The following is a 19,571-nucleotide window of genomic DNA, read 5'->3' on the forward strand; positions in this document are numbered from 1 at the left end:
GTCTAGGTCTGACTCTTTGTTTGGATATTTTCCAGAATTTTTATTAAATAGGACTTTTATCTCTGAGGTATTAAAATCACTATAGTTTTTATAGGAGATCAGTTGAGTTTGGAAGAAAAACTGAATATGTATTTAAAGGATTTTTTGTTTGTTTTTTAGTGTCATTCAGTGACTTTTTATTCCTGTCATCTCATTTTCCTTCTGTTTGTGTTTTTTTCCAAATTCTCCTATTGTTTTTGACGTCTTTTGTCACACCTCAGTGGCACACTCTTTTCCAAGTAATAATTGAGAACAAAGAAGACCAGAGTGTTCTGAATATTTGGGGCCTCAAAGGGAAAACCAATTGACCCAGTTCATCTTCTCTACTGTTGCTGGGAGTTCTAGGCCAAGTCGTTATAGCTCTCTCCTCTTCCCGAGGAGAGGTAAAAATGGGCAAAGTGTTGGAACTTGTATCCACTGAAACATGATTTAAATACATTTGTCTTTGTAGACAAAAGACTTTTTGTGGTTTCTTAAACTTTTTATTTTGAGATAATTGTAGATGCACATGAGATTATAAGAAATAGCATCTTTTTCGTCTGAAATCGTCTGAACCTTTTACCCAGTTTCCTTCCATGGTAACATTTTCAAACTAAAGTGCATGTCACAGCCAGGATGTTGACATTGATACTGTCAAGACACAGAACATTCCCATCACCATGGTATCCCTGCTGCCCGTTTATAGCCACATGTACTTCACTCCCCGCCCCCACCATTAATCTCTTCTCCATTTCTATAATGTTGTCATTCTAAGAATGTTGTAAATGGAATTGTACGATACGTAGCCTTTTGAGATTGGCTCTTTTCACTCAGCATAATTCTCTGGAGATTCATGCAGGTTGTTGTATGTATCAATAGTTTGTCCCTTTTTATTGCTAAGTAGTACTCCATGGTATTGGCCTACCATATTGGTTGTCCTTTACCTACTGAAGGACATCTGTGTGTTTTCAGTTGTGTGCAAATTTAAGTTTTTATTTCTTTGGGATAAATGCCCAGGAGTTGAGTTGCTGGGTCATGTGATAATTGTATGTTTAGTTTTTTTAAGAAACCGCCACTGTTTTCCAGAGTGATTATTCCATTTTACATCCCCACCAGCAATGTATGAATGATCCAGTTTCTTCACATCCTCACCAGCATTTGATGTTGTCATTATTTTGTTATTTTAGCCATTCTGGTAGGAGTGTAGTGATATCTCATTGTGAATTTTACTTTGCATTTCCCTAATGGCTAATGGTGTTGAACATTCTTCCGTGTGCTCTTTTGCCATTTGTGTATCTTCTTTTCCAATTGTATTGTTTCTATTTCTACACACGCATCTATGGCTTCAGCGCCATCTGTTGTGCTTGTGACTCCAAATATGTATTTCTAGACCAATCTGCCTTCCTTGTGAATTAGATTTATATTTTTTACTGCTATTACACTGTTAGATATTCTAACTCACACTGTGTTTTAAAATATTAGCTCACCATCTCCCTCAGGTCTAAAATATATTTCCATTCCCACACCTCCCACTTGAATTTATGATATCACTGTTTACTGAGTTGCCAAAACCACGAATCTGGGAGATGCATTCAACCTCTTTTCTTTTGCTTGCATGTCGTGTTATTCCCTCCTCTTAAATATTCTCTATCTGTTTCCTCTTCTTTCATCCTTTCGCCACCCTTAATTCACGGTCGTATCATTTCTCACCTGGATTATTACCGCAACCTTCTTGCTGATCTTCCTTCCCACAGTCCATTCTCCAAACTCCAGTTGGGTTAATTTTTTTTTTTTTTTTGCGGTACGCGGGCCTCTCACTGCTGTGGCCTCTCCTGTCGTGGAGCACAGGCTCTGGATGCGCAGGCTCAGTGGCCACGGGTCCAGCATCGGCAGGCGGACTCTCAACCACTGCGCCACCAGGGAAGCCCCAGTTGGGTTAATTTTTGCAAGACTCAAATCTCACCATGTGACTTCCCCGCTTTAAATCCTTCAGTGATTTCTCATATCCTTCACCAGGTCCTGTCAATTTTTCCACTGAAGCAGCCCTTAACAGCAGGGGAAACTGAACTTATGCTCTACATGAGGGTCTCGGGAGGAGCCTAAGTTGACTTGCTACAAGCACAGCATTTCTTTGAAGTCTCATGTTTCAGCTTTGAAATTTGTAACTTGTATTTTACTCATATATTCAGTGTTAACATTAAAAACAGTGGCTTTTCCAAAAATCTTCATGTAAAATTCATGTTTTGGAAGATGATCATGTATATTCTAAAAGTCCCTCAGGCACACTGCCACACACACCTTAGTTTGAGGACCATGAATGTAAACATGGAGTGAAAATCATTTTGTACTAAAACTTTCTCAGGCTGGGCTCCATTTTCTTCCCAGTATGACCACTTGCTCTGTGGGCGCCTGCCATACCAAACTTCTTATAGCTTGTCTGACAGAGCGGGTTCTTTCTGCTTTTGCATATGTTACTCCTTCCTCCTGAATGCTTTTATCTTTCTCCACTTGGAGAACCCCAGCTCAGTCTTTTAGACTGTGTTACCGTGACAATTCCTTTGTTGATAGCATCCCCAGTTTCCCTCTCCTAGGAAATCTGGGTTCTTACACCACCCTGCTTTCGTTATAACTGAAACACTGTATTTCATTATAATGTTCATCTCTGATATCCCACCTAATTCCTTGATGCCCTTCCCTCTAGCCTGTGCAATTATAAGAACAGGGTCGTATTTTATTCTCCCATAGTATAGTACCTGGCATTCAGTAAGTGTGGATTGTATGAAATAATCTCAAATTCAGATAAAAATAATGACTTCGAAATCACTAAGAACAATCACCAGTCAGTGCTTAACATCTTTGAGGGATATCATGGAAGACGTCTTACGTGGGTGGGAAGTTGCCTCCTAAATATACGTTATAGTAACATTCAACCCTAAAATGTGTTATTCTACTAGTGAGTGAGAAGAGTTAAAAATTTCCTCTCCATTAGCACCTTACTTGCAAACTGAAAACATATATAGAAAACCTTGATCCATTTGAGCAGCTGAAAATTTTCTTATCCTCTTCAAAGCCAGATGGCCTCTAAATTTATATTTTATGATAGTATGTAGTATTTTAAGAGGCATAGACAATCCTATGATATTTTAATGGGAATATGTGTCCTAATTTTAAAAAATAATACTCTTATGATTTTTATCTAAAATACTAATATTTTAAAAATACTCTAAATCTTTTTTTTCTTGGATTCCAGCTTCTTTACGCTCAGAACTAAACCATCAACATGCAGCTGAAATTGATTTGTTACGGCATAATCATCATCAAGAATTGGCAGCCGCTAAAATGGAATTGGAGAGAAGCATAGATATCAGCAGAAGACAGGTAGAGAACATTCTGTTCTGTGATGTCTTAAATAAATGTGAATAGATTTGAATGTTCACAATTTTCTGAAAATTATTTTGTAATAACTAGTATTTTCACTAGTAATTATTTACTATCTATATTAAAGAGTTTTATTTTTAAAGGGAGTTAGGTAATTCAACTTTAGTATAGTGGTCAGTTTATTTTATGACCTTTTAATTGAATATTTTGAATTTTATTTGCATCTTGAGTAAACAATGAAATATAAATAATACAAAGAGTGAAAACAGAATACTATAAAACAGCAGTGTCTGTCCAGTAGAACTTACCATGATGAGGGACCTCGTCTATATCTGTGCTATCCACTATGATAGTCACAAGCCAAATATGTCTAGTGTGACCAAGGACCTGAATTTTTAATTAAATTTTACTAATATATTTAATTAATTTCAGTTAATTTAAACAGCCATATCAGATAGCACAGCTATCGAAGTAGCAGGTCCTCAGGAAAGAAAAGATAATTTATATGTCCATATCACTAGCACAGCTACTATTCACACTTTTAAAATTTTGCTCATTAGCCAAGTGTACTTTCTTTAATTAGATAGTTTGTGATCCTGAATGTATGTCTGGATGAATGGATTTCTAGTCATAGTACAATGAAGGTTATTCCCTGTTTATTAGTTTATTACTTATGACTTTCACTTTGTTAGTCTTCAGATATGTTAAATAATCAGCTCAAATTTTTCTTCATTACTAGAAAGTTTTAAATGAGCCACCTTATAACCATGGAGGGAACTTATATTCTCTCCAACTAGGCTGCTGCTGAAATTGACAATATCTAGGCCTGCAGAATTTGCAGAAAACAGTGACTTGTAGGAAAATGGAAGGGAGCTTATCTGTCAGACAGGATAACTACTAGACCGGCATGAAGCAAAGTCTTCTAAGCAATGGGATGTGTATATACTGGGATGGCCTCCATAGAGGCAGGTCCTTTTTAAATTAAAGGACGATGGCACCAGCATTTTACTGCAAGACCATGTAACTTATTGAGTACTTAAGAGCCCTGTATTCTAATATCGGCTCTGCCATTGATTATAGATCATCCTTGGACAAATCATCTCTTGGGTATTGGTGTCTTCAACAGTAAAATGAGGGAGAAGTGCTTATATGGTCTTTTGGGTCCCCTGTGGCCCTGTGGCATCCATATAAACACTTGTTGTATATTGATTATGAAAATAGAGGAGGCCTCGAGGTTTCCTTATTTCAGCAGTTTGCTTTTGAAGCAATGTCAGATTTACGTTGGACATTCCAGTATGTCATTTTCTTTCCCTTAAACACAGAAAGTAAATATGCAGAAAACTTTTAAGAACTATTTGTATTTTTCAGAGTAAGGAGCACATGAGTAGAATAACAGATCTACAAGACGAAGTAAGGCACAGAGAGCATCACATCTCAGACTTGGATAAGGAAGTACAGCACCTTCATGAAAATATAAATGCCCTAACAAAGGAATTGGAACTTAAGGGAAAAGAAATTCTCAGAGTAAGAAGTGAATCCAACCAACAGATGAGGTATGCCTTCAGTCACCACAGAAGGAATTTGCAGTGTTACCTGAAAGACTGTTGCAATGGTATTTAGCAATACATGCCTATTTTTATGACTAGATAGCCTTCTAGTAAGATATTGAGGACCACTTTTTACTTTATTTGTTGACTATGTTATAATTTGGATGTAGAAGAAATGTTTATATTTTGAAAGATGTATATACATTCACTAACTTTGGAAATTGTATGTAATTAACTAAAATCTTTTAAAAATGTTATTTTAAAAAGCATTAAAGGAGACAACTTTAACAAGCTAGAAGATTAGAGCAAAGTAAGTACTTTACTTTAGGCTGTTTCCACTAATTTTCTGTATATTATACCTAAAACCATTTCAAATCTGTTAGAATATAGAAAGTTTTGAAAGCTCGACTTCAGAATAACGTTTTCTTAACTAAAAATAAATTAAACAGGTTGCATGAACAAGATTTAAACAAGAGACTTGAAAAAGAGCTGGATGTCATGACAGCAGACCACCTCAGAGAGAAAAATATCATGCGGGCAGATTTTAATAAGACTAACGAGCTACTCAAGGAAATAAATGCAGCTTTACAAGTGTCGTAAGTCGCATTATATTAAAGAAAATTCATGTGTGGAGAATAAACTGAGGAGCACTGTGTCTAGCCTCAGATTAGCTAGTCCTTTGAATCTAATTAAATGATACTTTAAAAGGAAAACTTAAGTGCTGTATTTACAGATGGTAACTGCAATATGATGTATTCTTTAATTACAAGAAGGCAGTTGAACAATTATGTTTTATCAGCTGCTACTGCTGTGGTTCTACTAGGATAATATTTGTCCAAAGACCTGTCCCTCAGGATCATGAACCTATCATGCCATGGTGAAAACTCAAAAGATACCCATTATATAATGTTAAGTAAAAAGAGCATATTGTGACCAATGGGGTTATTATGATCCTATATATACACTAATAATACATATTTTACAAAAGTATCAAAAGATCTTAAATACAAATTTTAATGGTAGTGATTCCATCTATGGACTGGATTAGGAGGTATTGGAGATGGAGAAGAGCAAAAACTTCCTTTTAATTTTATATACTCTACTTACACATTGTTTGAATTCCTACAACAAGCATTTGATTGTTTTATGATTTTAAAAATCAATAAATGTAAAACATCACAAAGTTAGTACTCATATATAGTAGCTCCAATATCATTAAAACCCAAAGTTCTAATTATTGCTTTATGTTTTAAAAAATATTTAATAGCCCCTCTCTTTCCTACACACTTACTTATAAACTCCTATAGCTAATGCACCTGGCATTCACTCCATCTCTGTGGCCTAAACTGTGGTCCAGTTTAAGTTATCTCAGAAATAATTTACTCTAAGCTGCTTCAATGATTTATTCACTTTCAGTCTCTCCTCTTCCAATCAATTAAAAAGCCTTCATAAAAAAATATAAATATCTCCATATACTTCAATAAAGTCAAAATAGTGACTTATTCCCATTACCCTCAGTGTCAAAGTCAAACTTAAAGTCGTAGCTCCAGTGTGCCGTCTCCTGCCTCATCCCACAGCCACCCATATTCCCTGTCTGCTACCTTTGTGTCAGCCACACTGACGCTCACAGTTTCCTTCTAAGAGTCTCCTGTGTTATCCTCTACAGTCCAGAATAAGCTCCTGTGTCATTCCTACCTATTACCTTCCTCCAATCTAAAAATCATCTCGCATTTCATCCATTTAACCAGCTAAGCCTCACAGTAAGTCTTGTTAAATTTGTACCACATAGGCCAACATTCACTTCAGCTGAAACAGAAAACAGACCCCACCCCCCACCCCAGTCACTGGCATTTACTTCAGATGCCTCTGAGGTGAGGTGTTCTTTCTAATGGACACATACAGAATTTTCACATCAGTAGGCACTCAATGAATATTTCACAAATAAAATCTTTGAGGATTCCCTATAATACTTACCACTTCATAAAGTTACCCTTGAAATGGTAAAGAGACTCATGAGGTCGTTTCCCCAGTCACAGTGATTCTGGGTGTTTGCAGTTATTGGGGGTAATTTTTAAATCTTGTGGGCTGCAGTAAGAGCTTGCACACCTGCCGTGTCGAAAAGATAATAATCTCAGGCATTTTGCAGAGATGAGTTACAGTGAACCCCAGTGACCACAGTGTTATCAGGCAGAGGCTAAAATCCTGGTATCCCCCTCTTCATACTCTGAGAAAACATGCTCACGGAAAGAATAACCTCTGTCTGTCCGTGTGTCCGGTCTCCTTAGGAATGTTACGTTACAAAGAGTAAGGGTTATATCTTTGTTTTTACTTTATTCCGTTTTTTATGGTTTTGCGCATTATGAACTTTCAGTAGATAGAAAATAATTTAGTATTTTGATATTCATTTTTAATCAAAGGATTCGTGTGACTCATAAGTCAAATATTTTATCTGTTTTTCTAGATCTACCATTCAACTAGGTCTATGCTAACCAGCCATATTTCTTTCTTCGCCTGCTGTCATTATGTAATTAACCTCTCGTCTTAGGTATCTACTCATTTAGTTAAAAACAAACACATATACAACTGTATTTAGGCTAGCAATGTCTAGTAGATTTTTCTGTAATAACAAACATGTGCTGTATCTGCTCCATCCGGTATAGTAGCCGCTAGCCACAGAGGCTGTTGAGCACTTGAAGAGTGGCTGGCGCAACCAAGGAACTGAATTTTTAACTTCATTTAATTTTAATTAAGTTAAATGTAAATAGCCACATATGGGCTAGTGGCCTCCATATTGAAAAGCACAGTTTTAGACAGGTGGATATTTCTGGCGCATATCCTCAGATGCAGCCTGCTGGGATCTGCTGAATGGTTTGGATTTAAACAGATGGAAAGCAGGGAGGGTCCATTCCAGTTTAAGGAACTGGGGAGAACAACTTTTGAACTACTCTCAGCCTGTTTCAGAGAACTAAGGGTACCCTACTGAAGTTCCTAATCAACCGCATGCTGACTTTAAAACTTCAAAATCCGCAAAGCCCTGGGGATGCTTGGCAGTGGGTATGGTGGAGGGACTGGAGGGGCACGGGTCAGCCTGCCACCTGAAGCCTGCAGCTGAGGGGCCTCTGGAGCAGCTGGACATTTCTTGCTTCTGTCCCTGCCCCAAACCTTGTTGGACTCCAGGGAAATGAAATGGGGACAAAAGTTTAAAGGAGGAACCGTACCCTCTAAACATCGTTGAAATGGTGGTAAGAGTTCTGTGTCTCTTACGGAATTATTACTAGAAATCCTCTAGTGCTGCGTATTAAAGTCTACTTAGGTTTTCAGATATGCTACAGAAATTGTTTTATTTTCTTGAGTGGTATAGTATCTTAGTAAAAACATTGTATCTAAGAAATATGTTGTGGTTTTTGTTTTAGAAACAAATGAGAATGGGCTGTTTTAAAGAACTTTAAGCTAAATGTAAATATACACAGAACTTGGGAGTCATGGCAGATCTTTATTATGCAAAAAAGGTAGTTTGGTTCAGAGATTATTATTGTTTAGGGTTATTTTACCTTAACTTCTCACTGTACTGAAGCCAAAAGGTAATTTCTAATTGGGGGAAACATTTGAGTTTCTGTACTTGGACTTTAAGTAGGTCAGTAATACCTGATTAAAAAGAAGCTCTCCACCACACCAGAATTACTTATTCCTTAAAAGTTGTTTGAGTTTTTTAAATCTATAATACCCTAATAGTTCTTTGTTGTTGTTATTTGATTTTTAAGTTGCCATACAGCTTATTTTCATAATCTTGTGAGGTAAAGATGAAGTCGTTCTATTGTCACAAGTCTGAATCTGTGCCTGTAATTTATGGGAAAGAGAAGTTTGACGTTAAGCTGCTTGAATTACTGTATTTCCTTTACCTTAAGGCTGTAGGAGATAGTATACTAGAGTTCTTTCATTTTATACAATTAAAATTCTAAAATAGATATGACTATTTTAGAATTTAGTCATATTTTAGAAATTAGTCATTAGTGACTAATAATACTGTTGTTTGGCTCTAAAATCTCAACTTACTGATTTTTTGTCATTTATTTTAAAAGTGTGGAAGGACTATCAACTGGGAAACTTTTTTATACAGCTTTTTATGCATTCATATTTTTGGTTTGTGTTATCCATGAGCCATAGACACTGACCTATATATTCTCAGAGCCCAAAAAAAAAAAAAAAAAAAAAAATCAGGGCATGCGTGCCTGGGGAGAATCAAGCAGTGACCCTAATTAGTAATTTTATATGTTCTACTTCTGTCTGTTCTTTGTATTACTTCTAATGGGAATCTGTATTTTGAGTAAAAGTCTGTATGTACTTGTGTGGTTCCCTCAAGGCAGTTATTTCCCAGGCTTTAATCCTTCCTATACAGCCTTTGGGCATTTGGTCATTTCTGGCTACCTATGATATTATTGTCTTAATATTTTTAATTGACTTGTTTTAACTTAATCAACTTTTCCTGTTAAATTTTTAACTCTGCAGTAAAACCATTATCACTACTGAAAAATTTCACCCATTATTCTAAATAGAAGTTAAGCCATAACTATATAAATGTGACTTCTGTGAAAATACAACAGTGTTATTAGATCCTGGCTAGCACTGATGCTTGAGGCCTGCCTGAGTGCTGTGAAACAGCATAACAAGCATATACGCTATGAAGACCAGTCAAGATACACAGAACCTAACAGACTTTCTCCTTGTGGTCAGAAAGATTAAAGGAGAACAAACTAAACTGTCTCCTGTATCACTAGTCGTTCACACCTAGTCTTTGGGAAGCAGCTGGCTTAGAGAGTTGAGTGGGGCAACTGAAAGGGAAAATGTTGACTGCCCGGTGTTGGCGTGAATGGGCATCAGAAGAGGACGAAGTGTGCTTCCCCCATCAGGATTTTGAAAGACTAATAATTCTTGGAATATGTTTGCAGGTTAAATCTACATCATATTACTTGTTCTCTCCTTTAATGCTTTCCCATTTGTGTTTATATGGATGTTTCTTCAGTTTAATCAATTATTTTTTTCCCTTTACTATCCAGGTATCTTTTAAAAATTTTTTTGGTGCTATAAAGGTATTTTGTGGAGAAGATTAACTGATAATAATTTTGTAGGTAAAGAATGTTGAAACTAAACAAAGACATACACTGGAATTTAAGTTCAGAGACCTTTATTATGCAAAAAAGGTGATTCAGGGATAGTAACTGACTATTTTAGACTCACTTTACCTTAACTTCTCATTGTACTGGAACAAAGACATAGTTATTGTTTTTTTTTTTTAACTTTACAAATGAAGTACATGTATTTATTTACACCCCAAGAAGATGCTTTCTGAATTTTCCATACTTAAAAGCAACATTCAGAATTATTCTAAGACATAATAGTTTTAAATAAGGCTTTAAATTGAGTTTTTTAGTGAACATTTACTACCAAGTATTTTTGTTCAGCTGCAGGAAACAGTTCAAAAATCTTGTACCTTGTTTTTACTGATAAAGAAAGTATTCCAGTGACATCTTGTGGCTACTCTGGTATGAAACACAAATGCCTTTTTCCATGTTTCTTAAGCTTTTCAAAACAAACCTTTGCCCATATAATGCCACATCATGATAAAATGCAAGGTTACTTTATACGAGCTCAGTGAATTGTCACAGAAGAACAAAAGTGAAGATAATGAAGCTAGCCTCACACTGAACTGACGAAGTCCCAACTGATCCTGAGACAGTCACTCCCTAACCCCACACTTCCTCTCCCTCATACCTCCCTACTTCCCAGATTAGAACTTCAGCCATGGGGCTGGGTAGGGAGCCAAAAATGTTATCTCCAAGTCTTTGGCTTGAGCTGAGTTAGTGGAATTTACTAAAAGTACTAAAATGCACAGATTCTGGTGCCCCTCTGGAACTGGAGGGTGGGAGTGGATCACTGGTACCTAGAGGATAGATCATCTAGAAGTTACTCAGTATTTGTTGACTGAATAAATTTTTCTGTGACTCTTCATTAACCATAATTTTGTTGAGCTTAGTTTATTCTGCTTATTTGGAAAACAAGTTTTAAGATTGTTCTAATTATTTGAATTTTCTAAAATTGAGAGTGCTTTTTTTCAAACTACAGTAGCAGTTTCCATTTACACCCTCGTCATTCTGCCCTGTGCTATATTCTTAGACTCTGCAGGGTCCATGGCACCTCTGCTCATAAAAAATGGCCTCTATTCTAGAGTCTTCAGTGGCATTTAGTTCTGTTACCTTCTCATTTCATTCAGGGCAGAACAGGCCTAGAAGGAAATATGATTCTTCTTTTATCCGATGAACTGGGTTTTTTTTTTTTTCCAGTTTATATATTCAGTATATTAACTGATACGCAGAATTTGTAAACTGCATTTCCCATAAACCGGGAAAGAATGATGTCATATGTGTGTGTCCTTTGTACCCCTTTCCTCTGTATCTTCTGTCCTTTTTATATATGTTAACAAACGTTATGTCATCACACAATATCGTATATGTGGTAAGTTCTCCTAATAGTAAGCCTACATTTCCAGCATCAAGTCTGCATTGCTAGGTTAGTATTATTCAGTATATTATTTCTTCTACAGAGCATACCTCACCTCATTCCCATATACACTTAAATGACTTAAAAATGAGTGAATTCTTCCAAAAGTAATCTGCAAAGCCTTTAATAACATCATCTGCACTTGGAGAGCCTTTCATAACACTACCTCTTGAGTCAATCATGTCATTATGCTTACAAGTTTTAACGGAAAAAGTTTGATTTTAAATTTTTGTGTGTTCAGCTGAACCAATTTGAAAAATATAGGCATTGCAAAAGAATGTCTGCATCGTATCAATGAAAGGTTTTCTTGTTTTTAGACTAGAAGAGATGGAAGAAAAATATCTAATGAGAGAATCAAAACCAGAAGATTTACAGATGATTGGAGAATTAAAAGCCATGCTTACAGAAAGAGATCAGGTCATAAAGAAACTATTGGTAAGTTGTTTTGGTTTGGGGGGGTAGGGGGTTCTGGTGTAACCATGTTAGTAACCTGTAGACTGTTGATTGGGAAAACATGAGAAAATATTTTTAAGTAATGCTAAACAAAAGTTGAAAGTACAAAATACGTGTATTGTGATTGAACGTTTATTAAAATGTTTATGAATGAGGATAAGAAATACAAAGTAATTTTAAATTTGGTATTATGGTAAGGAGATTGTGGCTTTTTTCAGTAATTTTTAAAAAGAAATACTTTTTAATACATATTGAATGTTTAATAATACGTTATTGCCAGTGTACAGTTAATATACTACTGAAGTGTGTGTGTGTGTGTATTGTACATGGAGAATTAGAATTGGATGGGAAAGAACGGTCAACACATACATGCACAAGCCTGCATTGTGCCCTTCCACTTAGTCCTATTAACTTCCTAAAGTGCATCCCACTAAAACCTGATCCAAAGACATGCTTCATGGAAAAAGGATTCTATTTTCTTAGGGGTCTAGCCTAAGAAAAGCTACAGGCTCTGTCTTGAGAGTCTCAGTGCACACTGAGATGTTAGCGGCTCTGAAAAGTCCATCAGGGAAGAAAATACAGATTTAACAATAAGTACACTGCCTTCATTAAAGTCATTATTCCTCAAGAATTAAAAAAACACAGATGTTTTAAAATTCATAAAACATTTCAGAGTCTTCTAAAATTATATGACCTGATCAATAATTAAAATATTGCTTTTTACTGCCACTAACAAAAGTCAGTAAAACTAGAAATAGAATGCTAATCATTCTGTTTACTCATTGATCTCTTCATGAAAACTTTGGACATTAGCATGGAAAGACAGCCTAAGAGCATTTATTTCTGAAGTCCTTTTTCCTTAACATATTTATTTCTCTTAGCATTTAGGAAAGCCATCCTTTTGTATGGGACTAGAAGTTCCTGCCAAAAAGCAACAGGTAGTTGATTGGGGTTCACAGATGGAGCCCAGGAGCAGGGCTCCTGGAAAGACAGAATATGTGCTACTTCATCCCAGTAACCACCCAATTTTCCAAGCTTTGTGAACATGAGCACAGGCATCATAGCTTGCTCTGTCTCTGTGTGACAACAGTAGAGTCATGAAAAATTACCTTATATTCTACGTATGAAATTAGCAAATGTATTACTATGTTTCACCTATGGTAGAAATAGCTGTTGATTTTCCAATTCTAGCCAGGGAATGGTCTACACTCTTTTCACTACACCCTAAGTCTGTGGACTGTGAGGCACATGGGCTGAGATTAATGATGGTCAGTGGTAACTAGGAGGGGGTTGAAAATCTAGTTCTCCTAGAGCACACAACCCTGCCTTTCACACACACAGTGATCCATTCACTTATGTGTTTACTTCCTACAGTCTGGTTGTTCAATTAGCACCTGTTGGTGAAGCCAAAGGCAAAGGGTTTATCTTTGCATGGGCCATTCACTTTTTCTCTGTTCTGTGGTTACCATTGCTGTAATACATTGATGTCTCACAGAGGAGATTAGGCAAGATCAAATACTTTTCCAGTACTCAAGAATAATGATATAGCATAGTGCCATCTTCATGTCTGGAAACAACTCAGCCATGCACAGAGCAGCTCCATGAATGCAGGTTAAGCCTGCTCAAAATGCACAGTCAGCCCTCTGGAAAAGAGATGGGCCAAATAAAACATTTAGCTCTAGCCTTGGAGGGAAAAGGTATGAAAGGGTAGAGAAGAATCCCGGAGCACAGTGTTTAAAATGTGTTGAAAACTCACCCACTAGCAGACTTGAAGATTTCTAAGATTTCTAGACCTGACAGGTCTAGAAATCTTTGAATAAGGTATATAAATTTTCATTCAGGTTTTATATTAAATTTTGAATGAAATGGCATTTATACAATGAAGTTTTTAAATATTCAATAGAAAATGTTTAAGAAATGTTTGTAATTCTTTTTCATAGGAGGATAATAAATTTTATCAGCTGGAATTAGTCAATCGAGAAACTAACTTCAACAAAGTGTTTAACTCAAGTCCTACTGTTGGTGTTATTAATCCACTGACTAAGGTATGTGCTGTAAACATTGTAAAATAGGAATATGGCTTAAAACTTGATTAAACTTTTTATAAAATATTTAGAGCAGCAGAAGATAAAACTTCCAAAAAATGTTTTCTTAAATTTAATAATCTAGGACTAAAATCTATGAATTCTTTATATACTCATTTTCAAATGAGATGCTAATAATATTCATTTATTTGTTGAGAATTCATATTCCTTAAAACAGTATTTTATTAATATTATAAAACCTTGGTTATACCATTTTGTTTTCTTATATCTTAAAAAAAAGAAAACTCACTTCTGAGTTGCTTCAGGATAACTTCTTGTCATTTCCTTAGTGTTCACTGTCCTCTATGGGGTCTTGAAAAGTACTCCAAGCCCTGTATACCCAACAGCTCTCCCTGACTTAAGGCCTGCCATCTTAATGGGCCTTGGGTTGGACATGTATTTTGTTGCCCACTAATCTTCAGAGAAGGGCCTTACTTCTCACAGTCTTAATCACCTTTCTTGACAATTAAAATTGAACATGACCTATTCTTACATTTTGTTGCTGTCTTAGGACAGATAGAAGAGCCTTGCAGATAAATGAAACGGACATGGCTAAGTATTATACATCTTTGTACCCGAGCTTCCTATGACTCCCATCATAGTGCTATAGGTATAGTGAGTACTAAGTAAATATTTGTTCAGTTGCAAAATTTCATCATGTTTTCTATAAGCTACTACAAATTATTCTAGTGAATAAAGCAAGTAATAAAGAATCAATAATTATGTATATGGGCTTTATAGGGATTACATATCTTTTAGCAGGAATCAGTAGTAGAAATAAAAATGCCCATGCTAAAGCTATGTTTTGGATTCAGATTTAATTAATTTGCACATCATATCTAATTTCTCTTAGGCCCTTAGCTAGAAAAATTTCTGCTTTCAAAGCTCATAAAACTTCTCTATTAAGAAGATGGAATCTATCCTTTCTTCACAACTTAAAGTGCTCCAAACTTTAAACTTAAATGTTCATTAAAACAGAATGACTTGAATGATTTGCAAAATGGAATGACTAAAGTCAGGAAGGCTATAGCTGTATCTCCGGAGTCCAAAACAGTGTCTGGCACATAAAGGCCTCTCAAAAAAAAAAATTGGTGAATGAATGAATATAGTTAGTTTCAGTTTTTAAATTCATTATTTAGGGTGAAATAAGCTTTTAATTAAAAAGCTAGGTTATGAGACTTGTTGAAACAAGATTAGAAATATTTCCTTTTTACCTATTTTATTGGAATTACATTTTTAGCCACAAAACCATTACTGTAGAACTTTACCAATGATACTTTTGATTTCTTAAAATAGAAACCTTAAGTAGGTTTAATTATGCCCTCTCATGACTAGAACAAGAAAATGCTAAAGATACATCTTTGTAAATTTTGACTCCTAATAGGGACTCAATTTTCACAAATAATTCTGAAGAAGATATTGTTCTTCCTTTCTTTTTGCAGTTATGCTAAAATAGGCTTCAGAGACTTCGTGGTTCATAGAAAATGACAAAGGACAATGTCTAGATAGTTGAGATCATTATAAGCAAAGGAAAAGGACCATCTTGTCTATTAATTGCATTTTTTTCAAACTCTGGAATCATTTTGCAAAAAGTTATTTCATAAATTAGCACACATTTATGTTAATTTTTATTACACAAAGCAAGATGATGTTCATTGAATCTACACATGAATAGAGGCTAAAGTTAATGATTTGAAAGCTGATAGATTTTAATAATCTGAAATTGTATTGCTCTTTTCATCCATCAATTTTAAAAACCAATTAAAAGAAAAAAACATTGATTGCCTTTGTTTTATAACCTTTAATTTTTTTTAAAGATTGTGAGCTAATGGTAATACTACTAATTAATTGGTAATTGAGACTTAAGTATACAGATTTCATCTTCCCTCTTCAGAGAGATGGTGCAGTGAATTTAAAACCAAATTATTTCTCTAGGTCAGCTCTAAGTCTTAGGTAGAAATGTGAGATTTGATTCAAACTACTTTGCCAAGCATTTTCTCATTCCTTTTATTTTCCAGGCAAGGACTGCCTCCCTTTGACAGATGACTAAAGTTCACAGACCTCTCTTTTAAAATTATGTTAACTTTTCACCTTCTCCTAATTTTAGCTTAAACCCATTTAACCTCATGGTATCCGTGAGATCTGCTGTTTCCCCCTTTCCCTTTTCCTCCCAATATTCTTTATCCGTTGGCCTTCTTTCCACCCCCTCCTCTCCTCCCCATGAACCATTCCTAAACATTTCTTCCTCATTCTTTCTGTCCTAGCAGCATGTCTGTCTGTGAGGATTCCATGTAGATAAAGAGCACCTCCAAGGATCCCCAGACCGCACTTTGGGTAACACTGGTTCATCTTAACATCCAGCTTCCGAAATTTTCCCATGCCAAATTTGTATCTTCTATTGTTCCTATTTTCTCATTCGTCCTTATGCAGGGACTGTCCTCACATGTATTATTTTTAATACAGCAAAAGAAGAAGAACAATAAATCACCAACAAACAGGTTTGTGAGTGTTCCCAATCTAAGTGCTCTGGAATCTGGTGGAGTGGGCAATGGACATCCTAACCGCCTGGATCCCATTCCTAATTCTCCAGTCCACGATATTGAGTTCAACAGCAGCAAACCACTTCCACAGCCAGTGCCACCCAAAGAGCCCAAGACATTTTTGAGGTGAGCCCCGTCTCACCAGTGATTTCTTTTCTTTTTTAACTTGAGAAATTTACTTTCTTACATTGCAGAAATCTACTACTTTAAGAACAGCCTAGGAAAAGAAATTTTACTGTGAAATATTTTCAAAATATAGTCACCACCTCTCTAGAGAACTCCTTTTTAACTCTGTTAAAAAGACTTTTTCTGTTTCCTTGTCAATTTTCTAAATGCTTGAAGAGGTACTAATGTAATTCATATGCTTAGAATTTTAATATTTATATTTATGGACCGGTGCTTCATTTTTAGAATTATCACCAGTTTTTCATTAATAATCCATCCCCCTTATTACAGAAATTCAAGATATTTTTTATTGCTTTTGTTTCTTATCTGTTTATTTTTCCCTTGCTTATTTATAAATATATATGCACTTATTGCCAAAATAAAAAATATATAAGCTCTGGGAACTTAATGACAGAAGTAGGAAATTTAGGAAAAAAATTTTATAATTAATATTCCAGCTTTATCTCAGAGTCCTTGAATGTATTAATAAGTAAAATTTGAATGAAATCCAATTGTTTATCCATTAAATAATTAGTCAGAAAGTGCTGTCATTTTGTGCTTACCTTACTATTACTGATCTTGTGCTGTTTTAAAATTTATCTTTTGACTTATTCTTACTAAGTCTCAGTGTCACTAGTAATAATCATACAGGTAGACTACTTTTTTTTCTAGGCTAAGTGATTAATGACTAGTTAATGACATTATTTTAAATAGAAAAAAATAGCAAGAATGAAAAATAGTCAAATACACCTTTGAATGTGTCTCCTGCTAAATACTTTGTGTTGCTTATTTTCCCTTGTGCATGGGTATGTTCAGGTGTCAGTAAGATGCATGTGCATGGGCTCAAGGAACATGCCTACTGGAGTTTCCATTACACATTGTTGCGTGCCTTGTAATTTCCCCCAAAGACGGTAGGGATCCTTTTATTTTCTTAACTAGCCCAAAGAATCTTTAGTTAGAGTTAAGATAAGTATAAATTATATAAATTTGAAGATGGAGGGGAAATTGGCATTTTAATGTACTCCTTTCCCCTAGAGTATCTGCTGATGGAATTATGAAAGTTTAATATAAAACATACATATATAAAAAATATTATACCATGGTTTAGTTACTTAATTTAGTTATAGTTAAGGACACATCTGTAAGAAATGCTTGTGTCAGATTCTAAAAATTTTTTTTAATTAACTAAAAGAGAAAAGGTGCTGAACAAGAAGAATGTTACCTGGTTCTCTCTTATTTCCTACAGTTCCTCCTGAACTTTTTTATTCCAAGAAGGTCACCTGACTTTTCTCAACTGTTTGATTTTTTTTGTTTCTTGTAATTGTTGTAATGTGGCTCCTCCTTCACGGACTTCATCTGAGCTGCTGCTGCAGTCTCATGGAGTGGAGAACACAGTCCAGTGTAGAGGAAGTAGCAGATCTTTAAAATGCATCTCCTAATGTAGGGAACCAGTTGTGGTCATCTGCACTGATGTTTTATGTGCTTTTCCCTTCATTTTGCAAAACAGCTTAATGCTGGGTTACATGTCTCTCTTTTTATGAATTCAGTCCTCCTCAGAGTGAAGCTTCCCCGGTGGCTTCTCCAGATCCCCAGCGCCAGGAGTGGTTTGCCCGGTACTTCACGTTCTGAAAGAATTGCTTTGGCACAGTTCTAGGCGGACTGTTACTAAAAGCATGACCTTATGCAGATCGTTATGTGAACAGGGTTTCCTATGTCAGACACGGTGAAAGTATTTGTCTCTCCAATTGAAAATGCCCTGTATTTCCTGTGATATTTATTGGAATCACTCTATAAGGTACTGTATTATGTGTGTAATTATAACAGTTATTTTTATTTGAGATGGGAGAGTCTTTAATCTTTGTAATTACTGCATAATAAATTTTGTTAGAACAAACAGTCTTTCTTTTTTGCTAGTAAGTTTGTTTTAACTTTTAAATACTTTTTAATTCCAGGTAAGACTTGTCAGAAAAAGTTTTACTACAAAATAATCATAAAATATCAAATTACTTCAATAACAAAATCAGGACAGGGAAATATAACCTGTTAATTTGTTTCATTTCCGTGTATAACTGTAACTGTGTTCTCTAAGTTTACAAGGCTAGAATGAAAACACATGTGGAAATTATGGACTTTCGAGTATATAAAATACTGCCAACTTATTTATATTGTTTTTTAAAATTATTCTGATAGTTGAGAACCTAGGATTTCTAGTACAGCATCTATGCTCAGTGTTACGAAGCCAGCTTGTTAGTTTTCTAAATAGGCAATTTGGTACTGACACATGAACATGGACCCAACTAACAACTATCACATGTTAATGAGACCTTTTCTTCCTTTAAGTTTTCAGTCCACCTTGGCAGGCTACTGTATTGTATTCTGTGGCCTGAAAGAGTGCATCCATTTCTAAGAGTGCTAAATACAGTTGACTCCGTAATTATAGTTGACTCAGTAATGTAGATTTTAGAAGAACCTGGGTGAACATGATCTATGAATGATTATAATAATGTTAAAGACCAACTTTTTAAATGATTGTTGTGTGTCAGGCACTGTGCTGAGGGGCCAGTAGAAAGATTATCTCATTTAATCCTCACAAAATCTTCAAGGAATAAACCACTGCATATGAGTATGCATGGCTGGTAGTGTGTTCTTTAAATTATCCTGAGAAAAAGTTCTTATAAAATGCTTGCTTTGAATTTTTTCTTCAGATAAGAGATTGAATTTTCCAACAAAACATGGTTAATGCTTATTTCAGAAAACACAGTTATAAGCTCATTTTCTTGCCCCTAGTTTATACATATCTTATAATTTGGATGTTTATTTACTAAAGATTT

At 35.3% G+C, this 19,571-nt stretch overlaps 1 protein-coding gene across 3 annotated transcripts in view; it reads left to right on the plus strand.

Annotated features, from left to right (window-relative positions):
• FAM184A (family with sequence similarity 184 member A) overlaps window positions 1–18,634 on the plus strand; it is a 119,630-nt gene extending 100,996 nt beyond the window's left edge. The window contains exons 12-18 of one of the 3 annotated variants that reach the window (XM_065888811.1): window positions 3,269–3,396; window positions 4,765–4,949; window positions 5,393–5,539; window positions 11,816–11,933; window positions 13,892–13,996; window positions 16,499–16,701; window positions 18,288–18,634. In XM_065888811.1, the coding sequence (XP_065744883.1) occupies window positions 3,269–3,396; window positions 4,765–4,949; window positions 5,393–5,539; window positions 11,816–11,933; window positions 13,892–13,996; window positions 16,499–16,701; window positions 18,288–18,369 (968 nt within the window). In that variant the 3' untranslated portion in view covers window positions 18,370–18,634. The remainder of the gene's footprint in view (window positions 1–3,268; window positions 3,397–4,764; window positions 4,950–5,392; window positions 5,540–11,815; window positions 11,934–13,891; window positions 13,997–16,498; window positions 16,702–18,287) is intronic. The other 2 variants (XM_065888812.1, XM_065888813.1) reach the window with 2 other exon arrangements.
• The last annotated feature ends 937 nt before the right edge of the window (window positions 18,635–19,571 follow it).

The sequence above is a fragment of the Phocoena phocoena genome, chromosome 12 (assembly GCF_963924675.1).
Source record: "Phocoena phocoena chromosome 12, mPhoPho1.1, whole genome shotgun sequence".
Lineage (NCBI taxonomy): Eukaryota > Metazoa > Chordata > Mammalia > Artiodactyla > Phocoenidae > Phocoena > Phocoena phocoena.